Here is a 12560-nt window from a genome sequence, read left to right as displayed (position 1 = left end):
TTTCAGAAAAGATGTGATTACCAAAGAATAAATTATAAGAGATAAAAACCAAAAATTAGTATTTATTACTCAGTATTTTCTTTGGAATTGCAACAGAGTTATAAAAACAAACTATGTTTTTATAGTATAAAACTTAAATTAGAGAGACTGTAGGTTATTTAATCAACTAAATTCATATTTGTATTCACATTAATTTGAACACTATTTTTTTTTAAAAAATGTTTGCACTTCCACAGATACTGATTTAAAATGACAGGGGCAAGTTTTTTTCTATACCTTAAAAAAACTAGATTGACTTGTTCAGTCTTAGTAAATAAAATTGATTTGAAAATCTGTGTTTGAAAGGAGCATGCCAATTAAGCAAAAGAGATCCATATGTTTGCTTGAATCTTTAAATGAAAGATTAAATATTACTGATACCTCTCTCCGTCGGGATGCCCAACACGTTTGTTTGATCTTCCAAACTACAGCAGCCACCAATAATAATGATAAAAAACAACTAGAAAATAAAACACAAATAGTTTTTGCTTAAAACACTCGAAATATGTCATGAAATGATCAAAGAATATTAAAAACATATAGAAGTAATCACTTAGCCTTGCTAAATATTCAAGCAAAAAGGGATAAATTAGAAGTTTAAAACATTCTCAAGTAAAATCAAAGTATACAGGTAGAAAAAACTATTTATATTCCCTGCTATACGTTATAGCCTATCTTTCATATTTTCTCTGTCAGAAGGAACATTAAGTTTATAATTCTGTTGGTTTTATACAGCAATACATCTATACAGAATTGCTACTGAGTGGTAAAATCGGGCAATATTATAAATTTAGGTATCACACATATATTCATTTTTATCTTTATTAGCAACTACCTTAGATCTGAAGATATTCCTGCAGTTCTCAACCAAAGGGGACTGAGAACTCCCCACCCTCCCCACCCCCAGCGGGGGCATGTGACAGTGTCTGGATGCATGTTTGATAATCACACTGGGAGAGAGGGGCGACTTGTATCTAGCAAGAATAGCCAAGGATGCTGTAAACATCCTGTGATGCCTAAGACTGCCCCCAACCACAAAGAATTATTGAGTCCAAAATGTTAGTTGTGCTTAAGTTGGGAAACCCTGCTATATGCTAATGTTTAAACTATAACATAATTCAGTTACAATGTGTATACATGCAGTTGATACATATTAGGTATAATAAGCAATACACTATAACAGAGGATACTTTTTTAGCAGTAATTTGAGACTAACAAATATCAAAATAACAGGTTTATGTGAATCTAATTCGTCAATCCCAACCATGTATCACTGTTTCTTATCACTTCCTTTGCTCTGTGGTCAAAGATTATGCTATGAAAGGACCCCGAAGTGGGCAGAACAGGGCCACCATATATTCACCGATCACTGGCCAGCACAAAAAAACTAGTCTTCACCCTTAATTGATAATCCTTGCATTCATCAATAGATTCACTCATTAGCAGTGTAAATGTTGTCACTTGTCTCACTTAAAAAGATCTGAGAATATCTTTCAGAGATGATGACGATGACAATGACAATTCTAGCAACGATCCATTGAGTGCTAAACACTTTTTAGATACTGGGCTAGATACTACACTCTGATGATTGGATTTAGTTTTCTAAGAACACTTCCCGCTGGAATAGATTATTCTTATTTATTTGTTTGTTTGTTTATCTTGCTTTTTAGAGCTGCACTTGTAGCATATGGAGGTTCCCAGGCTAGGGGTCGAATGGGAGCTACAGCCACCAGCCTACACCACAGTCGAAGCAACGCAGGTTTTGAGCCATGTCTGCAACCTACACCACAGCTCACGACAATGCCAGATCCTTAGCCCACTGAGCAAAGCCAGGGATCAAACCTGCGTCCTCATGGATACTTGTCAGACTCATTTCTGTTAAGCCACGACAGGAACTCCAATTATTCTTACTTTAAAAAAGCAGAACCAGTGCTCATAGAGTTAAAGGTAAATTGCTTATAGTCACACAGGGCATTTAAACAGTAGAGCCATAATTCAAAACAAGCTACATAAATAAACCTCTCTTTCCTCCCCATCTGCTGGGAACTGTGAGCTTGCACACTACCTCACAACAGTTGTTTTCCGCATTCATTCTCTAATCCATGTTCCCCAGGATCAACCACTGAGGTGTCTGTGGGTTTTTACGTGATTATCTTTACCCCTAATATTTATGAACCCATTCTATTTCATCTTAATTTAAATTTGCAGAACTGTTCAAATCTCACATCTCATAAAATTAAAAAAACAATAACGCTATTTTGTTAACCCAGTAACTTCCTCTAGCAAGGGATCATTGTAGCCAGCTCCATGTCAATTTCCTCATAAACTAGTCTTATTTAACATCTTATAACATTTAGGATGGTGTCTAAGTCGAATACTAATAAAACGGTAATACTGATAATAACTGGTGTTTATATAATATGCAATATTTTAGTGGATACTTTTCTCACTATAACTTTCTAAAAATTAAGTAAACTGGTCTTTTCTTTACCAACTGACTTTTGATTCTCAATTGACAGTACCACTCTTTGAAACTCTTTCTGAACACTTTATTTTCTTGGTCTCCCTTCATCCTTCTTGACACACTACTGGCGCAATGAAGGGAGACTGTATTCCAAATTTCTTCTTTGAATTATGAGCATTCCTGAAATTCATTCACAGTACCATGCTGCTGTCTACTCTTGCACTCAGAGAAAGAGCTCAGTTATTTTTATGGCTTCAGCTATGACCCCAATGGGAATTATTTCCAAATATAAGTCATTAAACCTGTCAAAATGAGAGCATTTCATCACTAAAAGGGATCTATGAGATTATTTAGGTCAGATTCCCACCTAGGTAAGAAATTCCCAGCACAACTCTGACAGTGATCCAGTCCTTAATTAAATACTCAAAAGCTGAGAGGCTGCTGACTCATAAGTCAGTACATTTTATTTTTAGCTAGCTCACACTATGAAAATGTTCTATTGAGCTGTCTTTCTAACTTTCATTAATCATTGCTGCTTCTGTCTCTGGATTATACTGAATCAGTCATTTCCTTCTTCTACATGCTAATACTTTATATATTTGAAGATGCTTAATGATTCCTTCTAGTCCAGTGGTTCTCAATCAGGAGGGTTTTGCCCTCCAGGGGATATCTGGCAGTGTATCTCCATACACATTTTTTGTTGTCACCATTTGGTGGACATCAACTGGGATGCTGATAAATATGCTCCGATATGGAGGCCGGTCCCCTTTCCCACAAGAAAGGTCCTCCGAACCTAACCTGCCAATAGTGTCAAAACCCTGTTCTAGTCTGAGTAACTCTCATAGTGGTTATGCTTCCTCTGTTATATCAAGGTTAACACTGTAACTGTTGAAATATGAGACTCAGAATTGATACTTTAGATATAGTCCAAGGATCTATTTATCTGCATTTCAGTCCTGTCATAATACCTTAAGAATTTTAAGGTAAGAGATATCAGTATCACTTCAAATCTACCATGTACAAACTGAACTCACAAATAACATTCATAATAAAAGTAACTAACATCTATTGAATAATATGCACCAAGTATTGTGTTACATGTTTTATATGCATTAATTCTTTCATTACCCCAATCACATATGATACACTGTGTACTCTATCATGTACTCATTTAAAGGATGAGAAAGTTGAAGTCATGGAGAGTTTATATAAACTGCCTAAATTACAAAAGTCTTAGACTTCAAGTTCTCCCCTGTGCTTTGACTTCTTTGTCTCACCATTACTTTCCAGTTAAAGTGTACAAATACATCCAATTTTATCATCCCTTTTACTCAGTCGGACACTATATCTCATCAACTGTTTCTTTCAGAATGTCTGCAGTAGTAGACAATAGCACATAAACCAAAAGTTAATTTACATGTTTTCTTTTATGTAGCCATAACATTTTTAAAACTTGACAAATTACTCAGCGTAGTTGAAAAGTTGCACTCATCCTTTTGTGACTATTAGAAAATCCCAGTCTCTACTGACAGTCCTGGAACCTGAAGAACGACAAAACCTCCATCAATCGTATTTCCTGTGGAGAGTACCCTGCACATCACCATGTCCTTTCCACCTATCCCCTGGGCAGACTGGGCTTTCAGTGAGTAAGGAATAGACTTTTATTATAGGGAGTGACTGAGACTCTGGGTTTATCTATTCCAATTAGCTTTTCCCTGTTATATTTCTTAAGCCAAAGATCTTAATGGGCAATCCTTTAATGTAGTATTGTGGCAAGTTTGTCAGAGAAAAATGAGCTTTGTTACTGTCTTTCAGATCTTTTTTTTTCTACTATATTTTATAATATCTTGTATCGTTCTTTGGTATAAGTACTGGAGGCTGGGGGTGTAACTGGCTTCTCTCTCTTTTTTTTTTTAAAGTCTGCTCTAAAACAGGGCTAGAAGATCTGAAAGGTTAAACACCCCTTCAGTAAAACCTTCCCAATGGAAATAGGAAAAACGGAAAAAAATAAAAAATAAAAAGCATGTGCATGAGCTACAGGGATTTTTTTTTTAAAGAAAACACAGGAAATTAGGGAGCGATATTTCAATATTTCGACTTTAACCTTCACAAAATGATCATTATGGAAAGGATTCTTAGTGCAAAAAAACCCAAGGAACTCATTAGGTATTCTCATTTAGGGAAAATTAAAAAGAATTCAATAAATGTAACACAGTGTGGTATAGGTTATATTGTAAAGCAGGTTTATAGTAACAAAGAAATATTCTCTGGTGGAAATCTAGCTGACTAAATGCAAAAAGAGATAACATTGTCACAATTTTATAGAAATTTGAAGTTAACTGATCATAAAATTTGCCTTAAATACATATTTTAATAGATAGTTTGGGCATATTAATCTTTCATTTCACTAAAAAAAATGTTACAAACTAGGGAATTGTGTTTAAATACAGAAATATAATATTATACAAAGTAATTCACCTCTTAATTACTGCTATTCCAGAAAATATATTTCAAAGCATTTAAAAAATACTTCCTAACACTTGAAGGATTTTTTTTTTCTTAGCAACTAAAATGTAACATAGACTGGGGCTAGTAGATGCAAATTACTACATTTGGAGTGGATAAGCAATGAGATCCTGCTGTATAGCACAGGGAACTATATCTAATCACTTGTGATGGAACATGATGGAGGATAATACAAGTATATATATATATATATACTTATATAAATACTTATATACTTATATATATAAAACTGGGTCACTTTGCTGTAAAGCAGAAATTGACAGAACACTGTAAATAAACTATAACAAAAAATTTGCAATTAAAAACATGAAAGAGATTATCGACTTAGAATACAATAAAACATAATATTTTAAAATTTCTTGTTTCAGTTATCATACTGAAAACCCAGCAAAGTCTAGCAGATGAAACAACATGTTCACAGCATAAATTGTACAAACATTGTTGAGGGTTGTTAAGTAAGAGTTAAATACCTTGGAATATACTGTCAGTTAAGATGATTTCAAATCCAAGCAACAGAAACCTAATGTAAAGTGGTATACGCAATGTTGGAAGCAAACAGATTTTATACTCCCTGCTATGAACCAAATTGTGTTCTCCCAAAATTCATATGTTGAAGCCCTAACACCCTAACACTATGTTTGGAGATAGAGCATTTAGGAGATAATTAGATTGAATGAGGTCATAAGCAAGGGGCCCTGATAAATAAGATGAGTGTTTTAAAAGAGACACTAGAGAGTGTTTCCCCCCGCCCCATCCCCGTCCTCCCTTCCTCTCTCTCCCTTGTCCCATGCGTACACGCAGAGGGAAGACCATGTGCATATACAGCAAGAAAGTGGCCATCTGCAAGCCAATAAGAAGCCCACAGCAGAAACCAACTACGCCAGCACCCTGATCTTGGACTTGACAGCCTCCATAACTGGGAGATAATACATTTCTGCTGTTTGTATTCTTTTGTGTTTGTTATAGAATCATAAGCAGGAGTTTCCGTTGTGGCACAGTGGAAATGAATCTGACTAGGAATGATGAGGTTGTGGGTTGGATCCCTGGCCTCACTCAGTAGGTTAAGGATCCGGCATTGCTATGAGCTATGGTGTAGGTCGCAGATGTGGCTTGGATCTGGTGTTGCTGTGGCTGTGGAGTAGGCTGGCAGCTGTAGCTCCAACTCGACCCCTAGCCTGGGAACCTCCGTATGTCACAGGTGCAGCACTAAAAAGCAAAAAAAAAAAAAAAAGAAGAAGAAGAAGAAGAAGAAGAAAGAAAGAAGAAATAGAATAAGAAGAAGCATAAGCAGACTAAGACAGACTTTGGTATAAAAAAAGTGGGTGCTGCTATATCAAATACCTAAAACCGTGAAAGCAGCATTGGAAGTAGGTAATTTTGAGGTGCATTTTAAAAAAAGCTTTTATTACTGCGAAAGACAGAGACATTAAAACCAATTATGATGAGAGCTCAAAAACACCAAATAAATAAACAAGGAAAGCTGGAGAGAAAGCCTCCATTTCTTAGAGAACACATAAATAATCACTAAAAGAATCTTGATATATTTATGCACATTAGAGACCATTCTTATTAAGTCTCAGTTGGAAATTGGAGGAAAGGCCATCTTTGTTACAAAATGGCAAAGAACTTGGCAGAGTCATGTTTTAGTGTTCTAAGGAAGGTAGAACTTGCAAGTGATAAAACTGGATATTTAGCAGAGGAGATTTCTAAGTGGAGTGTTGAAAACGCAGCTTTAGTCCTCCTTGCTGCTTATAGCTAAATATAAGAGAGAGAGATGAATTGAAGAAGCAACTAATAAGTAAAAAGGAATCAGAACTTGGAGGTTTGGAAAATTCTCAGTCTATCCACACTGTAAAAAATGAGAAAGCATGTTCTGAAGAGAACCTTAAGAGTGTGACTGAACAACCATTTGATAAAGAGATCACGGGTGCAGTTCACGGACTTAATCAGCTATCTCAGCAGAAACCAGGACTAGAGATGGGACTGTAGCAGGGAAGATGCTGTGAGTTTAAACTAAAGGGCACAGAGAGCGCAAGATGGAATGAAGGAAGGCTCTCAAACTTCTTGGATTCCATAGGATGGGACCATAGCGCTAGCTATCCACTTGGGCACATGCTTTATCTTTTAAGAAAGGCAAGAAGACCCTGAAAGTGAATCAGAGTTTTTAGGACTCCCACTCCTACCTCAGGCCCCGGGGGCAAGGATGGATTTTCCTCAATTTCAAAAGGTAGGGCTTCTTTGATTTTGGAGGAACAGGATCCCACCACCAAATACCTTGGGGAAAAGGCTAGAGCACGTTGCTACAGCACCACAGCCACCTTGCCAAGCTGAGGCAGTCACCCTATAAAGCTATGGGGCTGTCACCTCAGTGGACCTGGAGGTAGAGCACTGAACCAAAGGGGGTTATTCTCGATTCTTTAAGACCTGATGGAATTTGTCTTGGTAAGTTCTAGACTCGCTTGGGACCCATCACCCCTTCCTTCAGTTTCCTCTCTTTTGAAATGGGAGTGTCTATCCTATGGCTCTCCTACCATGGTATTTTGGAACCACATAATTTCCTGGTTTCAGAGGCTCACAACTAGAGAGAAATTTTGCCTCAGGATAAACTGCACCCCAAATCTGGTCTGATTTAGCTCCCATCTGGACCCCAAATCTACATCTGATTTAGATGAGACTTTAGACTGATAAGTCAATTCTGGAATGAGTTAATTAAGCCTTTTGGGATTGTTAGGATGGAATAAGTCTATTTTGCATGCAATAAGAACATGATTCAGGGGCTAGAGGCAGAATGCTATGACTATTCCTCCAAAATTTGTATGTTGAGGCCCTAACCCCCGAAGTGATAATATTTGGAGACAGGAACTGTGGGATGTAATTGAGGCTAAATGAGATCATAAAGGTTGATCCCTGAGCCAAGAGAATTAGTGTCCTTATAAGAAGAGACACCAGTGAGCTTGGGCCCTTCCTCCAGGCACATGCACCCAGGAAAAGCCATGGAAAGACACATCAAGAGGGCAGCTGTCTCCAGGCCAAGAAGTGAACTCTCTCTCAAAACCAACCATACTGGCACCTGGATCTTGGGCTTCAGTCTCCAGAACTGTGCGATTATACAATTTCTGTTGTTTAAGCCACTCAATCAGTATTGGCTGGTTACAGCAGCCCGAGCAGACGAAGACCTCCCAGAGTCAAAAGGAAGAGTAATTTCCAGGTTTGCTCTGGTCAGGGCCCTGGCTACATTTCTCTCTGTTTTCTGAACTATATCTCTGCTGTGCGTCAGCTTTATTCTCAGGTTTATTTTCCTCTTAGATACAAAAATGAATGTAGCAGTTCCAGACTTAAATTACATGCTATTACACATGCCCACTCTTCACCAATCATTCGGCTAATCGAAGGCCGTGTGCTTACTGCCTTTAGCCCACCCAGGAAGCCTGCAAGGGATCAGTTCCTCCCAGATTGAATTATCGCAGCATAGCCATGTGGAAGTAGTTAAATGAAGGCAGAGAAAGAATCCATAAAATTCACTTCAGGCACCATTTAGGTAAAATTCAAAGAAAAACAGGTAAGTGAACCTAAAATTCTGCTAACACATGTACAATCTGCAGAGCCTATCTGATAATTCTTCAATCATTTCATGAAATATTTTACAGAAAAAGAGTGCTCTAAACCTCCCTGACAAAACATTAAAAAGGCAAGACAACATCTCATAGGGAAGATCTTCCTGGTTAACTCCGCCTTTTGCCTGTTACAAATCATATGCCTGGATAAGACTTTTTTTTTTTTGGTCTTTTTTTGCTATTTCTTTGGGCCGCTCCCACAGCATATGGAGGTTCCCAGGCTAGGGGTCGAATCAGAGCTGTAGCCACCAGCCTACGCCAGAGCCACAGCAACGTGGGATCCGAGCCGCGTCTGCAACCTACACCACAGCTCATGGAAACACCAGATCGTTAACCCACTGAGCAAGGGCAGGGACCCAACCCACAACCTCATGGTTCCTAGTCGGATTCGTTAACCACTGTTCCCGATAAGACTTTAATCTTACAAACTCGCATCCAAAATTTTAAAGGTCACGCATACAATGTTCCTTTCTACACTTCATTTTTACTTAAAGCATACATTTTGAAACCAGTTAGTAAGGTTAAAGTTTCAATTATGAAGTTCCCTTAATTTTTTTTTTTGTATTTTTTGTATTTTTAGGGCCGCACCTGCAGCATATGGAAGTCTAGGGGTTGAATCAGAGCTGCAGCTGCTGGTATAAGCCACAGCCAAAGCAACTCAGGATCCGAGCTGCATCTGCGACCTACACCACAGCTCATGGCAACGCCGGATCCTTAACCCACTGAGCGAGGCCAAGGATGGAACCTTCATCCTCATGGATCCTAGTCAAGTTAATTAATCCCTGAGCCATGAAGGGAACTCCCCAAAGTTCCCTTAATATTTAAAACGTATCAAATGCTCTTTTTAAAAAGATTTCCTAAAATACTAATGCATAACACACACAGAGAAATCATAAGTATCAACGAAATTAATTATCACAAAGAAAATGCACCCATGTAACCAGCACACCAATCAAGAAATGGTACTTCAACTACAGGTGTGATAAATTCATTGAGTAATAAAAAATAAAGGAAAATAAAATGCTCAAATGTACATTCTAAAAGGGAAAAAAAAGAAAGAAAGAAAGAAATAGTACTTAACCCATCCCCTCTTCCTTAGAGGTCATTACTATAGTGATTTTTGGCACCACGCTTTGTTCTGCCTGCTTCTGAGCTTTATACAAATGGAATCTTACAATGTTCATTCTTATGTTTCTGGCTTCTTTTATTCAAACCCATGTTGGTGAGTACCATCTATTTTATTTCCTTAGGATTAGTCTGTTCTTTTTCATTGCCCATATTCTATTATTTTTATGTATTTGAGTGATTCCAAGGTTTGGGCTGCTGGTCTAAGCCACAGCCCAGCAGCTATAAATAGGTTTCACATGGCTTTTGATGGAACAGAATTGTTGTGTTATAGGCTTCAAGTCCCCTTCAAAGAGATTAAACCCAAAAGACCCTGGCCATGTCCCATTGTAATGCCCCTTCCCCCACCGTGTGCAACCTGGGTTGCTCACTCCCGACTAGCGAAGGAATGTCTCCCACTCCTCACCCAGCCCTCTATATAATCTGTTCCTCTTGCAAATAAGGTAGCCTGCCTGAAACCAACCAGAAGATCAAATATGTCCCATACAGAGATCAAACAACACTCAGTGCTTACACATGGCACAGCGGGCCTGGGGCAGAAGAACTGGGGTCCCCAAACAAGTCCACTATATGGGGACATAAGCAAAGACCCAGATGCAGCCAGGGCGTAAATAAACTTTGCTGTACATTGCTACAAACTTGACCCTTGATTGTGATCAACACTGTGATCTCCAAGGCAACCAGTGGGAGTGTTTTTCACTCAGGGAGATGGGCCTCAATGGCTCATTAAAAGCAACCTCAGGCACTACTGGTTTGAGGGGAGTTCCCTTTGACTCAAAACCACTCCAGTTCTGAACTGAATGCTTCTGCCTGGAGAGAATGCATGGCCTCCATCCCTGTGTGGTGGGACTGCTGGCTTTCCAGCCAGACTACCTGCACCTCCAAAACCTTGCTACATGTGGGCAAGAACTGGGAGAAATAATGCAGAGGAACCTGACAGTTGGATCAGAGAGTATACGTAACTTCAACTTTAAAATATAATGTCAAATTGTTTTTAAAGTTGTTGCACCCATTTCTAGACCACCAGAAGTGTTTAAAGGTCCATATTCACCTCAATATTTGCTATCATTTATCTTGTCCTTTTTAGCCACGGTGATGGGTGTATAGTAAGTAAAAAGTATTGTATTGTGGTTTTAATTTGCATTCCCTGTTAAAAGTAAAATTGAGCACATTTTTATATATATCCTCTTTGTGAAGTGCTTGTTCAAGTCTCTAGCCATGTGGGGGGAGGGTGATGAGTTTTCAGACTGCTTTTTATTGATTTATGAGTTATATACTATGAGTATAAGGGCTTTATCCTTTACATAGAATGTAAATCTTTTATACCACTGCATGGCTTGACTTTTCATAATGTTAATGACATCATCTAAAAAATAAAAAATTGTTAGTTTTACAGTAGTCTAATTTTATTGAAGTGACTTGAGTGTTTTATTTAATACATTTTCACAATGCTAAGGTTGTGAAGAATGCTCATGTTATTTCTAGGTATTTCACTGTTTTTCCTTTCCTCCTGGAATTTATTTTTATGATTAGTATGAGGTAGGAGTCAAAGGTTACTTTTCTCCATCTGGGAGGTTAACAGATCCAACACCTGATAAAGTTTTTCTTAAAGCTATAAATAAATATTGACAAACAGTCCCTGGCTTATCAACCAAACTGAAGAATGGCCCACTTCCATTACAGTCCTCTACGCTGTATCAAATTTATAGAGGGACTGAGGTCTTGCTTATGTCCTATAGAAAATGTTGACATTCTCTATAGAAACATTTTATTTTAGCCAATGTACCCACAGCTTTTGCAGAGCTATTTGAGTCTGTCATGGGGATTCAGTCTAGGGTGGAGGCATTCTATCCATTGGCTCATTTCTCAAATTCTTTTGTATGCTAATTAGGATAAAAGCCTCATAAGGAAGATCCCAGAAGTTCATAAACAACTTTACGGGATGGTTTTTCTCTCAGATTCTTTCTGATTCTTTGGGCTTCATCCTCTGTCCAGAAAGTACCCACGTCTGACTGTGCCATGGCTGTGGTGGGAAGACAGAGAAGAGTTGGAAAAGCAATGGCATCTTCTTTCCTGGTCCTCCTCCAACCGCCACTCCACCTAACACAAAAGACTCCCACCCATCAGAGACTTGGCTCTTGCAGCTTCCTATCACTGGCCATCTTTGCTGCAGCCGCAGTTGCTGATTCAAGACTGCTTAGAATTGAGGGGGAATGCATTTTTAAAAAGAGAGGAAAAGTTGGGGGGCGGATCTCCCCTATTCTCTCTGAGCTTTAAGAGTTTCCTTTCCACAGCACAAGTCAAAACTAGAGGATGTTTCATGGGTGTTTTCTATGTAGACCCCAACAGTCACGTTCAGGTTTCAGATTGCACTGAGGTTCGAGTCAGGGGATACTAGAGGAAAAAATGATAAACTTCCAGACATTTCAGGGCATTTCTAAGTTTTGGTGTTCTTCCCTGATTTGTCTGCTAGTACTATTTTCAGAATTACCAAATAGCTGCCACGCATCTCATCCAGATTTTACAGGTGAAACCAGGAGAACATAAAATGAGTATATGTTTATACAGTATTTCCTAGAACTGGAAGCCTGATGGCGAATCGATATTTGACAGAGTCGCAAAGGCATTTCAAAAGGGAAAGACTAGCCTTTTCCAAATGCTGTAACAACTGGACATCCATATGCAAAATAATGAACCTTGACCTACACCGTAATCTTAAACAAAAAAGTAACTAAAATGGATCATAGAATCATAAAAAATATCTGAAGTAGATGACAGACATAAATGTATAA

General features: G+C 38.2%; 1 protein-coding gene across 1 annotated transcript in view; it reads right to left on the bottom strand.

Annotated features, from left to right (window-relative positions):
* ATRNL1 (attractin like 1) overlaps positions 1-12560 on the bottom strand; it is a 765538-nt gene that overhangs the window by 386029 nt on the left and 366949 nt on the right. The window contains exon 26 of the mRNA XM_047760605.1: positions 421-499. Within this exon, the coding sequence (XP_047616561.1) occupies positions 421-499 (79 nt within the window). The remainder of the gene's footprint in view (positions 1-420; positions 500-12560) is intronic.

The sequence above is a fragment of the Phacochoerus africanus genome, chromosome 15, assembly GCF_016906955.1.
Source record: "Phacochoerus africanus isolate WHEZ1 chromosome 15, ROS_Pafr_v1, whole genome shotgun sequence".
Classification (NCBI taxonomy): domain Eukaryota; kingdom Metazoa; phylum Chordata; class Mammalia; order Artiodactyla; family Suidae; genus Phacochoerus; species Phacochoerus africanus.
Note: the sequence above shows the minus strand (reverse complement) of the source record. Positions and strands in the feature narration are given on the sequence as shown.